This window comes from Lycorma delicatula, chromosome 1, assembly GCF_047948215.1.
Source record: "Lycorma delicatula isolate Av1 chromosome 1, ASM4794821v1, whole genome shotgun sequence".
Lineage (NCBI taxonomy): Eukaryota > Metazoa > Arthropoda > Insecta > Hemiptera > Fulgoridae > Lycorma > Lycorma delicatula.
The window spans coordinates 128,871,300-128,893,357 of NC_134455.1; the positions used below are offsets into that span (position 1 = coordinate 128,871,300).

General features: G+C 31.7%; 1 protein-coding gene across 3 annotated transcripts in view; it reads left to right on the forward strand.

Moving 5' to 3' along the window:
* Positions 1-22,058, forward strand: part of brun (trafficking protein particle complex subunit brun) — a 91,024-nt gene that overhangs the window by 52,673 nt on the left and 16,293 nt on the right. For all 3 annotated transcript variants that reach the window (XM_075360996.1, XM_075361014.1, XM_075361006.1), the window contains exons 15-18: positions 4,512-4,579; positions 9,332-9,564; positions 13,528-13,636; positions 15,451-15,520. In XM_075360996.1, the coding sequence (XP_075217111.1) occupies positions 4,512-4,579; positions 9,332-9,564; positions 13,528-13,636; positions 15,451-15,520 (480 nt within the window). The remainder of the gene's footprint in view (positions 1-4,511; positions 4,580-9,331; positions 9,565-13,527; positions 13,637-15,450; positions 15,521-22,058) is intronic.

A 22,058-nucleotide genomic window follows, 5' to 3' on the forward strand; every position in this document is an offset into this window, starting at 1 on the left:
ATTGTAACTGAAATTGTTGCTGTTAATTTTTTCTGGGCAACATTTTAATATTCTTCAATTAATACATTATAATGAAAAAATAAATTATGCATTCATTCATTTTAGAAGTATATTTTTAAAAAAATATTTAACTGCTCCAAATTTTTTTATCCTAATTATAGTTTTAAGTGTCCATGGAAGATTGGAATTTAAAAAATGTAATATCAGTTTGAACACTTCTTAATCATTATATCAGGATGGATATCAGCCATGTTATAGAGAGTGTTTGGAAAGTTGCTGTCCACTGGAATTATGGAAGTATAATGACGAAACTTTCTTAATTATTACTTTGTATGTTTATTTCATTATTTTACAGAAACAGATATTACAGTAACTGGAATAGTTTATAAAAAGTTTTTGAAAATGACCTCCAACATCAATACATCACTCTACCTGTTTCAATTTTTTTCATATTCTTTAATCAGCTGATGTACTGGAATGTATTGTACGTATGCTGTTAATGCAGTTTTTAATTTGTCAGTGGTGCATGGTTTGTTGTGATTCACTGCTTGTTTTGCTGCTCCCCACAGAAAGTAATCTGGGGGGGTCAGATCAGGCGAATGTGTAGGCCGCAAATCCCTCAAAATGATTTGTTCACCAAAGATATTTTGTAAAAAAGTCATTGACTTTTTAGCTGTGTGCACTTCGGCGCCATCTTGTTGGAATTAACCATAATTGATTTGCTCTTCTGTAAACTGATTAATGAAGTTAGTTAAAACAGCACAATAAGATCACTATTAATTGTATTTTCAAAAAGGTTGGACTGAAAAAGCATACTCCACTTGCACCGACCAAGACTCCAATTTTTGTTTCATGTAAAGATTGTGTAATTCATGGAAGTTAGTTGTTGACTATAGTTTAGTATTTTGTGAATTAATATATCCTCTCAGATGAAGTCACGTTTCATCTGTAAAAAATGTAATGTCGAGGACACCTATGGAATTTTTATCAATAAAAGATTTAAACCGTTGACAATAATTTAGTCTTTTGGTGGATTTCAGTTCTTGAACACACATTACTTTATTGAGAAAAAGTTTCAGTTATTTTCTTAGAGCTTTAAATATGGTAGCAAGTACGATATCTAGCTGCTGTGCAAACTTATGCATTGACTTTGATGAACTTTCGGCCGTAGCATCTGAAATATCAAGCGGCTTCTGTTTGTTTAGTTTAGGTGGTCTTTCACTTCCATTAGCATCTTCAGCAGAGCCTGTTGCCTGAAATTTTTCAGTAAGAGTTTGAACTGCATTAAAGTGAGGAACAGGAGTATTTGAAAACTTTTCAGAAAACTTGTTTGTGCTTCACTAAATCAGTATACTTGTCACCTTCTGAAAGATTTGTTCAACGAGAAATGTGTTCCTCTACCAAAAGTACCATTATGCTTCTTGGAACTATTGATTCTGATAAACAAAACAAAGCATGTTCAATTACAACTCAACACCTGATGGTTTATTACTGAGCAATGCCCAATAAACCAAAGAGGCAACCAATCTAATACCGAAAGAAAAGAATGAAATGGTCCTGTATCTGCAGTATACCCGAAGGGAGACAGCCCTGTGCACCTTGCTAAAATGGACCAGACTTGGGCTCCTTACAGTACTTTTGAGGTGAGAACACCACCTAAACAAGACCCTCCGCTTCAGTCTGCGAGGGCCACGATGTTGTATCCGACCAATTGTGGCAGCCATTTTTTTATGCTTTGACTGATACTTCTACATGTCACTGAAATGTGGTGTTTTTATCTGTCCACAGTCTGAGGTACTTTATCCTACCGGTGGCAGTCTCTGATTGTGACTTGGTAATGCACATGAGACTCCATGATGGAACCGGGTGGGAGCACGGGGTTTGTCCCTGGCTCCTGTGCAGACCAGAATGAGGTTACATTCCCCTTGTTAGATGACCTAATTTGGTCGACTTATTGGGTGTAGGTCTGAATTTCTATGTTGCATAAAACATAATTTTGATTGGTATGAGTGTAGCACTGAGATTTGATTTAAAACTCGTTCGTTTTCTGAGGCATTTCTAGTCACGAACAATGTGGTCAAATTTAGACTAGGCGCGGGGTCCGCACTTCTGCAGTCTCGGTTAGTAAGTTAGAGGGAATTATGTTAGGTTGGATGTGAAGATGTCCATTTGAAGCCTACATGAAGGCAAAATTTGAATTGTATTTTACTGATGCAAATGTCTGCTGAGGCATTTACATTGGTGGCATCCTGACCAAGGCCTGGCTGATGACTGTGAGATGTAATCAGTTAGAGGGTCTAAAGACGACCTCTGGTATAGCCCCTCAGGGCTTGGAACAATAGGGGTGGTGTGGCAACCGGTAACATCACAAGGTGGGTGTCTTCCTCTGCAGGGTTGGGATGCAGAGATAGGGTGGACTACTGTGGCACCAATCCTGAATGAAGTTGGGGTCAGCTTACACCTACCCAAGACTACAACCACTTGGGTCTTCTCTGGCGAAAGCTGAAGCCCGAGCTTCTGCAGGCGCAAAACAATAATGCTTAGCATCTCTTTCACTAGTGTCTATCATCATCCGTTCTGACATCACTGAAACCACAAGTACCAAGTTGTTGGTGAACCTGGTTAGGGCTGATCCGTATCTCTCACTTGGTGGAAATACTTGTAGCCGATCTTACAGACAGGAAACACTGGATTATCCTAAGGTATGGACTAACACCATGATTCTTAAGTGCCTGGAATATCGTGCACCACGGTGCACCGTTAAATGTGTTTTTTTACATCAAACACGATCACTGCCGGAATCAAACGCGTAGGCATTGGCCTGATCTGGCCTCCTGGAAGTTGGTGATAACTCTGTGTATGTCAACTAGTTGATCTGCCCTTACGGAAGCGAAACTGGAGGTTACTAAGACCACCAGTTGCCTCTAGCTCGTGGTTGAGCCTGTTAACCAGTACACTCTCTAAAAGCTTACTTAGATAACTGAGCAAGCAGATCGGCCTAAAGAATGTAGGTCGCTACCTTGCCTACCCTCTTTCCTTAGGAGCATAAGCTTGGCGGACTTCCAGGAGTCTGGGAACCATTTCCAGGTGATGGCATAGTTGAATTCATCAACCACATACCTTGGAGCAAATTTTACAACAAGCTCGATCGCGTCCCAAGGCACGCCGTCCAAGCCAGGGCGTTTACTGTGCTTGATATTACAACTAGCCACCATGAACTCTTCTGTGGTGACAAGCGGGATGTCAACAGCAGTTATTTTCTTGCAATTTGTCTCACCACATCTAGGTAAGAGAGCAGATGTTCTCTTACCTAGATGTGGTATATATTGTCCACTGTGACAATATGGTAGCCCTATTGAGTACGGGAAGACGCCTACAAAATTTTTTGGTAACAATTTTGTAACAGTCTTCCCAGATATCCTTGTCGAGGGCATACTTCCGCCCTTTGGTCCTTGAGTTCTTGTACTTCAGATCCTGCCTAGTCCTTTTGAGCTCATCCTGCCAGTAGATATGGAGTTCAATATCATCCTTCCTATTAGCCTTCTGTAGTCTTCCCCTGGTGTTCTTGTAAGATCTTAACCTATCAACCTCAGCAGTCCGCCAATAGGCATGTTTCCTATGATAGTCTGCCTGATCGCTTGGTCAAGACTCCTTGAAGGTATCATGTATGATACCTGAGAGACTCAGGGTCCATGGTGTCGATATCGCCGAGACGTGTCAGAAATTTGGCTTGGTCAAATTTTAAAGGAAGCCAAAACCTCCTTTCTGACTGCAGGATGAGGGGCCTTCTGCTGCCACCTCTCAAAAGTACTGATGGCACACAGAATTGTGTTGTGATCTGACAGCGTCTTGTCCTCCAGGACTTCCCACTTGTGGTTAACACTTGGTCCTCTGGGTCTCAAGAATGTTACATCAGTATAGGAGGCAGACTCACCTCTACTGAAAGTAGGGGTGTCACCTTGATTAAGGTAGGTGAATCTCACCCTGGCCATCACCCCATAGATAGCACAACTGCAGATTGAGACCCTTGCAGCATAGGGAATTGTTCTTGCACCATAGGGAAGTAGCCTGATAGATTTTGGCATGTATACTCCAGATTACATCGTGGGGCCTTTGCTGTAGATTGAACAGGATACATGTTGTCTGAGATGTTGACCAGGTTTATCCATGCAAAGGTAGTGGAGGAAGTATAGGGAAGTCAGGGGGACATAAATTCCCATTCCTCCTAATTTTCCTTTGTGTTTGTTTAAAAAAAAAAATTGTTATGGCAAGAGGATTATTGTTGATAGTTGGTGTGACTACACCAACTACTAATAATAGTATTGCTAAAATAACATTTTACAATAAAATCTTATTTTATTGTTTTTTGTTTTAATTGCTTATAGAGCTGTTAATTTATTGTTTTGAGGTAAAAGGTTTCTTCATAGTTTAATTTTTTTAAATTAACAATAATTCTTTATTTCTTTAAGTGAATTATAATAACTGTATTTGTGTTTTTTTTTTTTAATTAGGTTTCATTATCTTTTCCATCTCAGAATTCAAAGCAAGAAAACACAGTATTGTTATATGCTGGTGAGAGGTGTGTGCATTATATATTATGAATAGTTACTTTTTAAACTATGGATAAATTATGCTTATGAATACATTTTTGGGAGAATTTTTCAGTTTTTTGGTTAATATTTGTATAGTTTTGGTTGTTAATAATTTGAGTCAGCCAACGTGGTCTTTTTTCATTAATTACTGATACTGCCATATGTGTGTTTTTATAAAAGTAATGTGTTCAGATTTTTACGAATGTGTGGTGATTCAGATACCGAATTCTATAAATGTCTATAAGAAATAATTTAAGAAAGATTATTATGTTAGTATTTGGCATTGCTTTTTAGTTTTTAAAACATCTATTTCTGTTAATTTTTGCAAGTTTTTGTTTAAAGCCTTAAGTAAGTGTGTTTAAGTGGTAGCTGTTCTGGAACAGGTCTTTTTAAGGCAATAATTTCTATGGACTAATCAAAAAATGGCAACTGCATTTAGTTCTCTTCTAATCTTCATGTATTTAAGCAATTTCCAGTTACTCATCCAAAAGTAATCTGTTCCTTTCACCTCTTCTTGGGTTGTCCCAAACTTTGCTACTCTCTTGACTTGTAATCAAAGACTCTTCTCGACAATCGCAATGTTTCCATCTGTCTTAAGTAATTGCCCATTGTTTTCGGTATTTCTAATTTTTTTGTTGAAGTTATTAATTTTCAGTTCCTTCCTTCCAATTCCAATTTTACTTCCAATATTTACCTTCCAGTCTATTCATGTATATCCTGTTATTGACCTTAATAATCTCATTTCAGCAGTTCTTAACCTAGATATCTGTACCATCATCCCACATCATGATGCCACTGTATCATCATGCCACAGTGCATGCCATCATGATGATGTTTCCTAATGAGAAGTCTAGATAAATTTGAATTTTTAGGCAATAACAGTTGATGTTTTGAGTCATAGTCAAGTGATGATTGTTGAAGACGTCCACCAACGTTAATTAAGCGATTGTTGTCGAGAAAAGGCGAAAGAGTTGCAAGAGAAGAGGACATGCTTTTCTTGTCAAGATCTTGAATTTGCGTAGAGAAATGTTCTTGCTGAACTACGTGCACACAAAAAAGAAGAGCAAAATTAAGCGTTTTCGCAGAAGGTGATACGTGGCATGAATTCTGAAGTGAGTTCAAAAGTTGAGCAATGATAGGATGGAGAAAGGTCCTTTTGTAAATTTTGGAAAGGTATTTGAAAATATGAACAATGACATTTAACAGATAAGGTGAGGATGAAAATTTATCAACGACGAGAGAAAACATGGATTTTGATTCAGCAGGAGGAGAACTAGACAATAAGGAGATGGGAGAGGAGTGATTTATGTTAAAAGGAGAGTTTTCCAGGGATGAAGATGCGAAGCTGAAAGAATAGATCTGAGGAATAGTTTTTGCACAAAGGCGACGAATGCACAAAGGTGACGAATGCACAAAGGCGACAAATGCACAGTTTTCTTAGACTTGGAAAGAGGTATGTGAAGGATAGGTACGTGGAAGGCTGATGGACCATTCCACCAGGAATCGCAAGAAGGAAGCTGTGAGGCAGATGTTCCTCGAGACGCGATGTCAAAAGCGTTACTTGAAGATTTTACATGATGTCAAGAATGGGGTGAAGTAATTTCCAAAATTTGACTGACACGGTTAGCTTCGTAGGTCTGTAACTTGTATGTAGGAGTTGAAATCCATGATAAAACAATTTCAGAATCGGAGAATAAATAGTAGTCGGAGACATGATTTTGGTTGAACGAGGAAAGAAAATGTTTAATAACACAGCGAACAGCAGAGTTAAGCTCAAGTCGAGGAATAGTGATTTTCTTGAGAGGGCCTACACGTGATTTGGTGGCAACAAGCTGAAGAGAAATAAACTTTTCTGGAGTAGGCGTGTGCAGATACAAAGCTGCGGCATATTCCTTTGATGAAGCGTCACAAAATCCGAGTATTACTTGCTTGAAGCTGCCTTAGTACGAGTTGTCATTTTTTGAATTAAATTTACAATAAATATTCAAATGGTATAAGATTAGATGCTATATGATTTCAAGTACCACTCTTAAATAACAACTTAGTTTATACAACAATAATAGTATAAAATTTAAGAGAATCTTTTATCAGAAAATTGATACATAAGATATTTGTTATATTCAACTATCATCAACAATAAATAATTATATAATTACTACATAACTCGTAGTTTTCTTTTAGTCCTAATTTTAAATATCACTACTTTCAGTAACAACAGGCTTAAAATCAATTTAATATAAAGACATTCTAAAATAGACAGAACATTTTAATTATTTATAATAGAATAAGTTTAGATCAAAATAATATTAAATTTTATTTGAAAGAGATTTTATGACAAATATTTATTACTTTAAGAAATATAGCATGGACTTTTTATCCGGCCTGGAGGACCAAAAACAACGAGCTATGTTGGGTAAAATTAACAAAAAATAAAATGACACATAGCTCGTTTTTGCCAAAAGAATTGGACTTTAATTTATCACACAAATAAACTGCATATAGGCTAATAATATGAAAATCTGCAATTTAACAAAGCCTGAAAACAAATGAACGTAAATCATCTTTTTTTACAATCATATACTTATAAACATAACATCAATAAACATAGTGTAACTGGAAAACTGTTGCATTACTGACATATTCTGTAATAATAAAAATTAGCAATGAACAAATGTCATTAACTTAGAAAAATAAACTACAATAATTGTTATCATTGGCACTGGCCTTTTCTGATTTATGTTCATCTTCATACTTATCATTAAATAATTAAAACTTGCATTTCTAATTTGTTATAGAAAAAAGGCCACGATAATATTCCAATATAAAAAAGAAAGTTAATTACAATATAATCAATTACATCCAAATTTCATGCAGTAACTATTATTCTACATGTTTTATTATTCTTATAAACTAGGCATAAAGCTAAACAAAAAAATGTATGTAAATTTAAACAAACAACATAATAGGTTTTGAAAAATATGTTATCTCTATAGTAAAAATTCACAACACAATTATCGGTGACACAACTAAATCGCATACAGAGCTTCTAAAAGCAAGATACATAATTCTGAATTTTCAACTTTTAGTGGTGCCATCTCTTAGTTACAAAATGCAATGAGACTGAACATCATCGCAGAAATTCATAAACAATACATAAAATGTGACAACCACTGCACCGTTTTAATATTGTGCGTTAATGTAAACTATATATATATTAACATATTGAAGAACAGTAATAAATCAGACAGTCTTTATTTTTAATTTTCATTTGCACAATGTTAACGTGAAAACATGAGTTCAATTTAACACCAGTACATAATTTTCAGCTATTTTGCATAACTATAAAATATAAGATCAACTGACTTTTAAACAAAGACTTTTAATGAACAACCAGAATATTATTGATAATAGTTATTCAATGACCTTAATCACACATTATTTTTTGTACAAAGATGAACCGTGAATTAAAGTACACATATACATACAGTTTATTCTTGGCGTAACTTACAGTGGTGTATCAGAAAATACAGAGGTAACACTTTGTTACTAGAAATTGAATAATACAGAGCATCACAAATTTGTAATCACCAGTTTGGAAAGATCCTGCTTCGATAAATTTGGCTGGTTTGTAGTAACTGAACCTGCGAATATGAATGCACAAAGGCGACAAGTATGAATGCACCAAGGCGACGAATGCACAAAGGCAACGAATATGACCACACTATGCGAGAGAGAGAGAAATGAGAGCGAATCGCAGACATCCACACATCGTTGGAAGTCTATCCTGCACTATATGAGAGAAAAGAGAGAGAGAAACGAGAGCGATTCACACATCGTGAAAGTCTGATCTGCACTATACGAGAGAGAGTGAAACGAGAGCGACCCACACATCGTGAAAGTCTGAACTGTACTGAAGAAAAAGGTAGCGTGATGAGAAGAGAACAAACTAGGCTATGGACAGAAGAGTGTATGTGTTAACAACAAAAATGTGTGGAATTCAGGAACGAAGACAAAACAAAAAGTTTTACAAGCAAGCAGACCATTAAAAGAATTACGTAAGACTGATAAAATAGTTGCTGAATACGAACAAGTTGAAGAATGATATCATGGCTAAAAAAGAAAAATTAGACTTGCAGGAACTATGACAATATTAAAATTGAAAATAACAATAAACAGTTAAGACTAATATGTTAAGACTAAACAGCAATAAATAATGCGTGATAGAAATACGCTGGCACTATTAAGATGACGCAGCAGTCAGTCAGACTGGAGCCGAGAGAGTTGATAACGAAAACAACAAGCCAAAACAACCTACTCTAAAAGTACACATATGATAAGCCCTATGAAAGTGGAAAATAAATTTACCAAGCCTGTAATAACTACAAGACTCAACCATAACCTTGAATTTATTGGATTAAAAGCTACTTTACTCATTGGCGTAAACAGTAATGAAGATCCTAGATAAGTTGCACTCCTTGAAACCTGATGGCTTCACAACTTCTGGAATTTTTCAGACTAAAGCATCCTGAAAATTGAAGGGTGTGAATTATTGAGTAAGAGTATAATGCCAGTAGGTAAAGGATACAGTGTTATTTTGTGCTATCAGTTTTTATTAAGGGCAAACATTTATAATGAATATATTGCTTAAAATTAAAATATAAAAAAATGAAAAAGAAATTAGATATGTATATATATATAAATTTTTAGTTAAATAATTAATTATTTATTTTTATTTCTAGTGTTGAATGTACAGTTACTATGAGTAATGAAGGAGAGAAGCCAGTTGAGTGGTTAGATATTTGTATTGAGTCAATGTTAGAATCAGCTGTTCAAAATCGACTGATAAGGTGGGATCAAAATGAAGTACAAAGTCACTTGCCGCTTGCTCCTGGAGGAACAGTATCTTTCCCATTGAATCTGTATGGAAATTCAAACTTCCTCAGTATTCCACCCACCACAGCTTTTATTCAAGGTGAAGTGCTATTTTTCTGTTTAGGTGTTACTGTTAGTTGGAAAAATAATTAAATATTTTTTTCATTAATAAGCCATTGTTGGATTTTACTCCTTTCCTTCCAATATATATTTTTTTTTTGGCCGATTTGATTGTGCTTGCAGAATTCATGTTTATGTGCAAATATATGAATTATTAATTTAATTATACTTTAATATAAAAATAAAAGAAAACAAATAAAAGTAATAGCCAATAAAAAAAAAAAATAAATGCTGGTGTAAAAAAAAATTGTAATTTAAAATTATAATTAATTGCAATTAAAAATTAAATTTATTTTCTTATTATATTAATGTTTTGAATTCAGTATACTTATTTATTTTGGGAAGAAATTGTGACAAATAGCTAGAATAAAAAATAGTTATATAAACATACACATAAAATTATTCAAATTAAAGAGTATAATAGTTATCTTAATATGAAAAACAATTAATTACATTCAATGGCAAGTTCTAGTTGTCGATATTGCAAAAACTCAACGGATAAATTTTGTTTTATAGTCTTGTGTAAGATTTACTTTAAAGTCACAGACTAGATCTATATTTCAGGAAGTCAAAAAAGACTATTTTTACTTTCTTGTTCGAAGTAAAGGAAGTATTGTGATTGCAAAAAAATGTTGGTTTTCAGATTTCAATGGAATATCCATTTTGACCATCCCTGAATCCATTTTGTCTAGTTTCGGTATGTTATCTGTACGTATGTATCTCACAGAACTCAAAAACGATTAGCAGTAGGATGTTGAAATGTTGGATGCAGGACTGTTGTAACATCTAGTTGTGCACCTCTCCCTTTTGATTGCAGTCGACTGAAGCAAAAGTGTCCAGCTCAGCCCAAAATCCAAAAAAAAATTAGATTTTGTGCTTTTTCTTAACTTAAGTAATAAACCCTCATTGAGAGCTTTTCAACGATGTATCATAAGTGGTACTTATTTTCATTGGTTCCAGAGTTATAGCAAAATTAAATTTTAATTAATGAAATATTTGGATGTATAAGGGGAAGGCACATAGATTTGAATCAGACTTATATCCTTTTTTTATTTTTTTAACTTTTTTTTTAATTTATCATTTTTTTTTAAATTAAATATATTTATTTATTAATAATTATTAACCTGTGATTGTAAAAAAAAATTATAATTAATTTTCTAATAATTAAATTAAATTATTATTCAATAATAATAAAAAAAAATAAAAAAAATCAGAATTTATTAGTGAAATACAATTTTATGTACCTTTAAAAATGTGTTTATGTAATTTAATAGGCATTATTACATATGCATATAGATTTGGTGAAACATCTGATTATTTAATATTAATTGAAAATTATAATTTAGATTTGTTTGGATTTTTTTAGCAAGTTCCTATAAAAATTGTATATTTATTTAAAAAAATAATTTTATTTAAATATTTGACAGAAAAATAAAATACAGTTTTGATTGGTATTCAATTTAAAGTGAAGTTGAACATTTTTTTCGACTTGTGTTTAATATGTACTAGATTTCTGGTGTGTTGTATAAATAAAAGTTAATAATAATTTGACTATTCCGTTTAGTGAACTTCCTGTATACTGGTTACAAATTTTGACCTCAGAGTAGAATAATCAGTTTTTATTATTGAATTATTTGGTAAATAATTTATTTAAAGAGTAATCAAGGAACTTTTACTCTAACCTAATATTTCAGGTAAGGTTGTTGAATTGTATAAATATTTGATGTTAATAAAAACTAATATTTTAGTAATTGTGTAACTTTCCACTTTTATTAAAGAATTGGAAGATTGTATCTCACTTTCAAATGAAATAAGTTTAAATGAAGTGCAGCATAAATGTGTTTGTGTAATTTAATAGACGTACAAGGAAGTCATTTAGTGTCCGCATCAGATTTTTGAATTTTGATTTCCAAATTGTAGATCTAGATAAATATTGGGATCATCATGCTTGCTGTGTGAGTTGTCATGTAAATCTATTGAAGTGGATGCATGGCAAGAAAATTTCTATGCCGTTTGCTGTTCCTACAGTGTGAAAAGAACCATGAAAGTGATTGCTATTTCTGTGTTACTAAAACAGCCGGGTATTCAAAAAAGCAAAAGGGCAAAATTGAGTATCTATATTTGTCTTCAGCACTAAGGCCCATTCCTCACAACCAGGAATTACCAGTGCCGATTGCGGTATTAAACTTGGACAACTTATGTTTCCTGATGATTCTTATTCTTCATCAGGATCTGATTCACAATTTCCTGAGACCACTAGTAGTGACCCTAGATTTTTACAAACACCATTGAGCCTCATTTAATTACTCAAAATGAATTAAATGTTTTGTTAAGCGACTTGGGTTTGTCAAAACATAAAGCTGAACTTTGTGGTTCCAGACTTCAACAGTTGAAAGAAATATAAGCCATCTAAATACAGAGCCTTGCTTCGTAATGGAAACAAAAAACCATTTATTCCTTTAGCTCATTCAGTGACAATGAAAGAAAACTATGATAACTTGGCTACCATACTAAATAAAGTTAAATATGAATGGTATCTATGGGATATTTGTGGAGATTTGTAAGTGGTAGTATATTGCTAGCACTTCAAGGAGGTTTTACAAAGTATTGTTGTTTTTTATGGCTGCAGGACAGTCTAGCAACACAGGAGCATTTCATTAAGAAAGATTGGCCTCATAGAACTTCTTTTGAACTAGATACTTCATATGCTTCCCTCGTTGATCCAAAAAATGTGTTTCTCCTGCCTCTCTATATTAAGCTTGGACCGATGAAAAACTTTGTTAAAGATATGGAAAAGAAGATATTGGTTTCAAGTTCTTAAAAGAGCTATTTTACCATTTCAGTGATGCAAAACTTTATTGATCCTCATATAAGGAAACTTTTAAGTGATCCCCTTTTTAAAGTAAAATTAAATGATATAGAATTGGCAGCTTGGAACTGTTTTGTAAGTTAATGAAGGGATTTCTGGGTAATAAGAAAGATGGGAACTATAAAACCCTCATAGATGAACTCTTAAAAGTCGGTTTTGGGATGTAGCATGTACTTAAAATTGTGTTTTTTGTACTCTTATTTAGATTTTTTCAAAAAATTAAGGTGATTAAGTGACGAACAAGAAGAGAGATTTCACCAGGACAACAGGACAATGAAAACATGATGCTGGGAGCCATCTATGATAGGTGAATACTGCTGGTTTTTAAAAAGAGAAAATTTTACTGAACATAAGAGAAAAAAGCGGGATACTTTTTCACTGTGCGATATGTTTTTTACAATTTAATATTTTTTATTGCATATGGTCCTTAATAAAATATCTTTAATTAGATTTAATATGTTTTATATGTAATTATATTTTTTATTCAATATACATTACATTGCAAAAACATATCGTCTTCTGTTTTTAGTCAAACCCCCAACTCCTGTAACAATAAAAACTGTACTTGTTACAGTATTTTGAATAATTTTCTAATTTAGGGCTACAAAATAGTTAAAATGCAGATATTTTCATCAATGTTACATGAAAAAAGTTTAAATTTGTCGACTAGTGTAATCAATGTTTTAACTTGTTTATGTTTTAAAACGACATCTTTCAAAATGTAAAACAGGTTATACACCTAAAAGATTTAGTAGTATTAATGCTATAGTTGTATATCAGAACAGAAAACATCATTTGCCTGATTCAAATCAATAACGTTATAAAATAATAAAAAGTACGGTCCTAAGTAGCCATTTTGTTAAATGGTAACTTAAAATACCTGCGTAAAATTAGTTCATATAATATTTATTGTTACAGGCAAACATCATGTTATTAATTTTAAAAAATGCTTGAAAGATGCCCCAGGAATTGAGACACACTTCTACAGCAGTATAATTTTTGTTCCAAGCTCTGGAATGTGTGCAGCAAAGAGATTAAAAATATAAAACTAATGTTAATAATTTTTTTTTTCAGATTCTGGGAGTTTGAAAAGCAGTCTCTTTTCTGGTCCAAGTTCATTTCTTTCAACCTCTAGTACTCGCTTAGGTGCAACCCCTATTTCAGTTTCATCTCCTTCATTTAGGTAAGTTACTGTATGCTCTTTCTTTTATAATTTTTCACAATGTTTCTTTTTCTGTGCCATTATTATTCATCAAAATCAAGAATGTTCAGTTGACATACTGGATGTGGATGGATTGGTGGAGTAGTGGGGATAATGAAGAATATCAATACAAACACAAGCTACATGCATGCATATAAGTGCGCTGTGTGGTTAGTGTGTTTGTTTCCTTTTATTATTCATCTTTATTATATATTATTTTATTATTATATTATTAATTTTTATTTATATATTATTTGTTATGACCAATTTTTAAAAAAAATATTTTTATTTGCTTAATTTTATTTAATTTTGTTTAAACTTTAAAATTATTTTTAGGTTTTATTACATTCATTTTTTTATTTTATCAAAACAGAAGAGTGGTATGGAAGGATAAGTTTTTTTTAAATTTAATGGCTTTATCCCATTCATGTCATTTATCCCTATGTCAACGGTATTGGCACTGTGTGATATTAGATTCATTGGTACTATCGTCAGTGCTTTTACTATCGTAAACCTTCTAGTTTATATGTTGACAACTTTGTCTTATAATAATTCTGTTCTATTTTAAGGCGTGTTCACAGCATTGTTTCCAATATTAAGCCGACAATTCAAATAATTCTTTCTCGGACATTTCTTCTTCTATTTTGCTGATGTGACTTTTCTTATACTACCTGACTTTTGGTTTTGTTGACAGCGGCACAATTACAGTCTTAATATATTGTGATTGCAATCCCCCAATATTTTGTGGAAGTAGTGTTCTTCATAGTGGGGGTTATTTAATCACACTAATTGATCTAGTTTAGTTGTTAATATATCTGCTGTGCACAGATTATTGTACTAATTATAAGATTGTATTAATTATACTGTAACTATTCTATATTAAAGAACAATGTTTGTCAGCAATGTTTTTATTTTTTTGGCAGTCGTGGTTTTAATTTTTTAGTATATCTCTTATATGTAACAAGTAATCCAGTAAGTTTTGGGTATGATGGTACATATGGACATAATCTTGAGTGATAACCCACTTTAATATCATAATTAAATATTTGTTTGCCAAGTCTTTTATCACTTAAAATTGTTCACTTTAATGTAATTATCAATAAGTTCTTTGTACTTTTCTTTATACATAATAATTGGTTTACTAGCCTTGTCTGATTTTAATAATATTAGATCATTATCATTAAGCTTATTTTTTAGTTTAATAACTTCAAATTTTGTTATCATTTATTTGTTAATTATATATATATATATATTTTTTTTTTTTAATATTGTGGCTAATCAATATATTTCTTATTTGATTCTTTCAATATTACAATTCATATTAATTGTGATATTTTTAGTTATATTGTAAGTTACAGTCACTTAAATTAAATTTGAAAGTGTTTTAAATTATAAATTTTTCTTTATTATCAAAAAATGTATTTATCTTATAATAAACATTATTATAATTTGTATGATATAATTTTGTATTGCATTGTGATTCTCATTTTTATAATTCCTTATTTGATAGGAAACCATAAATCTATAATAAGACTCAAATATTTTTGAGTTTTTTAGTTTCTATTTTTTTCTCATTTGTTGATGTAATTATAGAATTATGTATCAACTGTTGATGCGGGATCCTGTGGAAGTTAACTATTGGTATTGGTTTTTTTTTAGGTTTCTCTGCTACCATGTTTTGGTAAAGTTATTTTTTCACTGTAGATTAAAAAAATAACTTAACCACTTGTGTGTGTGTGTATATATATATATATATATAAAAGTGTTTAAAAGTAATATTATTTTTAATTTTTTAGGTCTGGTCCCAGCAGCTTGAACTCTTTTTGTTCACAGTTCAACAAATTATCAGTGGAAAATTCATCCAAGGTATAACAAATTTTTTTTGATTTTTTTTTTTAAAGACATGTCAACTTTCTTCTGGGACAAGAAGGGTTATTTCTGATTAACTTTCTGCCTGGTGTTTACTATTAGACTGAAAAAGATGCATTGGTTGTTGTTAAACAGATGGTAGGAATTTTGGCATGTAGAGTTTTGTACATGCATTATGATGTCTGTTACAATGTACTAGGCATTTCTATGTTACTTTTCATTTCTGCTTAAACACCAGTAAATATTTTATTAAATGATCAGTATGTAAATTCCTTTTTTATGATGTTACTTGACATACTTGTTATTATTAATCAGAGTATTGGTTTGTCATAGGCTATTGCTTTTTTCTACTTGAGTGGAAATTCTTTCTGTTTAACATGTTATGATACTGTACTTTATTTAAAATTTATACATATTAGAAATGTACTTCTTTAATTCATATTTTTTGTACATTATATTCAAGAAAGCATTAACAGATGAAAAAGAAACACAATTTGTGTTGTTTATTATTTAATGATGTTTATATTTCAATTTTTTATATGCAAATTTAATATACAGAGTGTACAAAAAAGAATATTGGGGTTTAAAGCTGTTCAATATTTCCTAACTTAGACTTACAGTAATGAATCACAAACAAAATGAAAGAGTAACTCTTAAGTTTTTCCTTACAAGTGTGCAATGTGAGCCTTTAGTCATGAGCACACATCCAACTGATAGGAGAGTTCATCCCATAATTTAACCAGCATTTCTGGAGTAATGGAAGCAATAACTGCTTCAATCCTATGCCTCAAATTGTGTAGGTCAATAGGTAGCAGAGGCACATACAAGATGCGTTGTAAAATTCCTAAGGAAAAATCACATGGGTTCAGATTGGGTGACCTTGGAGGCCACCTGTCATTGGATCCATGCTGACTGATGCAGCAGTTAGAGAAAATGTCATTCAAACAGTCCTGTACAGCGTTTTGTCAGTAAGGAGGTGCACCTCCTTATTTGTTGCCAAATAAAATTTTCTGGTCAGTCTTGCAGTTAAGGAAAGAACCATACTCAAATAAGGAACTCCTGTGCGCTTGCTTCAGTTGAAAAGAAGAGCCTGTAAAATTTGTCAGGATATTGCACAGAAAACATTTAATTTCTGAAAATCCCTTTTATATATTTAGAGTTCATGGGGATTTTTTGATCCCAAATACAGACATTATGTCTCACTAAACACGATACCATCTGGATATAGTACTATATGATCCAATGCAACATGATGTAGACTCGTCACTAAACACAATACAATTAAGAAAGTAATCATCTTTATGCTGCAATATTTCAGTTGCTAAGTCAGTAGGCTTTAAAGATTGTAACGTAAACGTATGCACACATATATAAGTAGACTTGCCGGCACATATGTTGGCAGGGATTGAAAGCCTGTGTACTAGCATTTTGCATGTATTGGTTTCCATTGCAATCAAACTAAAAAACATTGTCATTTTCTATATTTCTTTGTGTTATTGTAATATATAAAAAATCTGATGTGGACACCACATGATTTCCTTGTACGCCTATTAAATTACATATACACACTGCTGCACTTCATTTACACTTACTTCATTTGAAAGTGAGATAAGTTCCTCCAGTTCTTTAATAAAGTAAGACAGTTACACAATTGCTGAAATATTAATTTTTATTAACATCAAATATTTATTCAACTATTAATTCAACAATCTTACATGAAATATCAGGATAGTGTAAAGGTCCCTTTAACATTAAGAGAAGATGATAAATATAAAGAGGAAGAAAACATTAAGACCAAGGAAAGAATAAAAAGATTAAGAGAGAATGATGAATATAAAGAGAGAGAAGATTTGAAAACTAGAAAATGTGTACACAAATTAAGATCAAAAGAATTATATCAAACCAAAGAGCAATTAAATGATTGGCAACAAAAAACAAATAAATGAAATGATGATGAACTCCGACTTAGGGAGAATATTGTCAGACAATGTCAGTGAAGTAATTTACTAAAAGATAAGAATTTTTTATAATTTATTAAAGATCAGGAATTTATACCTCACTGTATATGTTATTCTTGTGAGGGTCTGTTTTTCAGTGACTCTGTAGTTAATATTAATATAGTTAAAATTGAACAGAAATTCCAGAATAATTAAATAAAATTAAACCAGAAAATTAAAAAAAATAATATGATTTTAAATTATAATTTTCAATTAGTATTAAATAATCAGATGTTTCACCAAATCTATTACATATACACATATGTAATAATGTCTATTAAATTACATTACACATTTTTAAAAGTACATAAAATATTTTATTTCACTAATAACTTTTTTTCATATACTTTTTTTTATTGTTATTATTAAATAAGTATTTATTGTAAATTTTTTTTTACAATTACAGGTTAATAATTATTAATTAATCAATATATTTAAACTAAAAAAAAAGTTAAAAAAAATGAGGTGAAGTCTGATTTGAACCAATATGCCTTCTTAGGCAATACGTCTTCCACGACGATCCAAATATTTCATTAATTCAAATTTTATTTGTCTATAGCTCTGGAACCAATGAAAATAAGTACCAATTATGATATATTGTTGTAAAGCTCTCAATGAGGGCTTATTACTGCAGTTAAGAAAAGTCCAAAATCCAAATTTTTTGGCATTTTTGGACACTTTTGGTCCAGTTGATTGCAATCGAAAGGGGAGGTGCACAAGTAGATGTTACAACAGTCCTATATCCAAAATTTCAATATCCTACAGCTAATCATTTTTGAGTTATGCGAGATACATATTACATACAGACATCACACCGAAACTAGTCAGAATGGATTTAGGGATGGTCAAAATGAATATTTCAGTTGAAAAATGAAAACCATAATTTTTTGCGATCACAATACTTCCTTTACTTTGTACAAGGAAGTAAAAATCTATATTTTTTATATCAATAGGCCTTCAAATCACTATATTTTTTTTTTATCTCACTCCAACGGTCTGTGGTAACAAAAAATGTTCTTTTTAATCTTTAAAATTTATTTTAAATTTAAATCCATCGCACAAGTTACCCATTGCATTTAATGTGTAAAAATCTTAATTTTTTGTTAGCTATTATCTAGTATTTCTTGAAAAAATTAGCTAAAATTTTCATTCCCACCCTACAAAATTACAACTTTGTTTATTATTTTCTTTAAAAATGAATTTTACTTGAATGCTTTCATTTCTTCATGAATTAGGCTTGATTGGCCTGTTCTGGTATCCACTTTTTCCTTGAACGACCTATGTTTCTTCTTCCGCCCAGTGCATAATGCGATGTAATACATTCTCTGTAGTGGCAAATGGTGCTGTATTCAGTCCATTGATTTTTATATCATTTGATGATGTCATTGATATGGCAGATTCCTAGTTCTTCCAGGATAATTTAATTTTTTTTTATGATTTAAGAAAACAATACCTAAATAACATATTTAAATCATACCTTATGAAAATCCTGCAGTTTTAGGTTTGAAAATTCAGGAATGCATGATTAATCTTTGTTAGGTATTAGTTCACACATTAAGGAAATTATTGACACAGGAAAAACAATTGATAGAAAAGAGAAAATTCATCCTAGAATAAATAAAAAAGTAAAGATTGATAATTTCCAAAATATTGTGCTAAGAAAAATAATATATTATTTCTATAAAACAAATCATAACTCCTAATTTAAGAATGGGTTTAATGTTTTTTAAGCTGGAGAATCTCTGCAATTAGGATTTATTTTCAACAATGATACTCTGTCATTCATTCTTAAAGTGAGCGATAACGCCTCCTTGTGGGCACTGGTGGTTTTCAGAGGGGGGAGGGGTTTGAAGGCCCACAGAAAATTGGGGGTGTTCAGGTGGTCTAGGAAGGTGATGGCTGATTAAAAAGAAAAAGGCAAAACTTATATTTTACTGATATTTCAAACTAAAATTAAATACCTACTACATTAGTACAAAAAAAGAAAAGGACACCTATATTTTATGATAAAAAATTATTTTATTCAAACTACTTTAACTTTGCAACCAAGAGGCTTAGAGAGATGAATAAAAAAAATTAAAGCTTGAATACGCTACTGTTTGACAGTACATTTCAGATTTCAAAAATAATCAAATTAAAAAAAAATCTGTGAGAAGATAGCTTTAAAAATTTGATAGTTTTTCTTTGTGTTTGATTGAGGGCATGGGGGAAACAGAATTTTTTCAGTAAACTGCATTAAGATAGTTTAAAAGTTTAAGACTAGCATAAATTCCTTTTGTATGTCTCTTCAATTTTTCTGAACCTAAATATTCCACTTGAAAGAGAAAAGGCCACTTTTGACTTAAATGCTGCATATTTCCCGATCTAAGCAACATAAATAAATATGGAAATTAGAGGGTTTTGATTTAGCTATCTAGCTTTAATGACAAACTGTGCTGTCTTTAATGTAGTATTGCACTTCTTGGCTTTTGTTCATTTTGTGCCAAGGTATTGAAATTTTAAAGATTGAGACTGCAACGTGTATCACCCACACTCAGCTTAATCCAGAATCATGTTACAGTCCCAATCATTAAAGATTTCAGTATCTTGGCACAAAATGAACAAAATCCAAAAAAACTACAGCACTACATTAAAGACCATTAAGACTACATTAAAGACAATTTGTCATTAAAGCTAGATCAAAATCCATTTTTTATCATAATATATAGGTGTCCCTTTAATATTTTGTATCAGTATATAATGTAGCAGTAGTATGAAATAAAAAAATAAAACTGATTTATATTCTTTGTTATACAGCCACATTACTAACACAAGTTTGAACCTTTCTTTAGTCTGTGTAGCAGTTACCAAATGTGTTACTTAGACAACTACTTATAATAAATATGTCAAAACAAATGAGTATTTATTATATACAAAGCATTATTATTCAATTATCAATGAAGAGATAAAGAAAAAGTGACAGGAGATACATATAAAACACACAATAAAATTGAAGTAGAAAAAAATAAACAAACCTATTTTTAATTTTTGAACACAAATTATAAACAAACCAATTATCGAATATTATATGTTTTTATACCAAATTACAGTGTACATTATCCTGTTTAAAATGCCATTAATTTATGAACCATGTAACATTTCTCAAACATGTATTAAAACGATTAAATCATCAGTGCTTAAGTCAATTTTTATATGACTTTAGTTCATTCTTTTATATGACTGAGTTTAACAACGTAATTTGTCGAATCCTGCATGAATTGACATGATTATCGGTGCTTGTTCTAACTTGCTCAGTACGAATTCTGTCACATGTGGTGTAAATGAGTAATTGCATGTTTATTTCTGTCAGTGCGTGTTGCATTTCAAACCTATCTTAAGGCAGTAATTGTTTCTTTTATTTTCATTAGCATTTTCCTGTGCAATCGATGCAGGATTTTTAAAGTCAATCTTTTAGCAATGTATTTATGATGTCAAAACCATGTCGGAAGCAAAAAAGAAGAAGCAGCAGTACAATGCAGAATATATTAAGTACGGATTTATAAAAAATCCCACAAATCCATCATTGCCATTGTGCCTTATTTGTCAAAATATTTTTTCAAATGAAGCGATGAAGCCTTCCAGGCTACAAGATCATTTTAGTAAAATGCATTCAGATAAGAAAGGAAAGGATGTGGCCCATTTTCAAGACCTGGAAAAGAAGTACGTAGCTCAGCCTACTATATCAAGACTTTTTTTAGTGGCTTCCAAGCAAGACAACGACAGATTTTGAGTTTCGTACAATATCTCATTGTTAATTGCTAAAACAGGCAAACCACACACTGTTGGGGAAGATTTAATTTTACCAGCAGTAAAAGAAGTAATAACCACTGTGCTCCATAAACCAATGGCGGATATTATCCAAACAATTCCTTTGAACAGTAGTTCTGTACAAAGCCGAATTGATTAGATGACTGAAAACATTCAAGAATCTTATCTAAAGACTTGCCAATTTTCAATTCAGTTGAATGAGTCCACTTTACCAAATAATGAAGCATTATTGTTGTCATATGTGAGGTTTATCAAAGATGAGAAAATATATCAAGAATTATTATTTGCTAGAAATTTAAACACCAATGCAAAGAGAGAAACCATATATAAAATAGATTGGAAAAATTTTGTGACAAAAACGAAATTGTTTTGAAGAATATTATGTCAATTGCTTCTGATGGTGCTTCAGCTATGACAGGGTGTCATAAAGTCTTCATAGTGTACTTAAGAAATAAAGTTCCAGACATGCTTGCTGTACATTATGCCATTCATCACCAACATTTAGTTGTAAGAAACCTGAGTTAATGCCTGCATACATCACTACAATATGTTATGAGAGCAGTTAATAAAATCAGAAGCAACTCACTAAATGACAGATTATTTAGTCAGCTTTGCATTGCCAATGATGAAGATGTCAACTGCTTGCTGCTTCATACAGAAGTCCACTGGCTGTCAAAAGGTACTTGTCTGACTCGATTTTACAATCTGTCTGATTCTGTGATAGAGTTCCT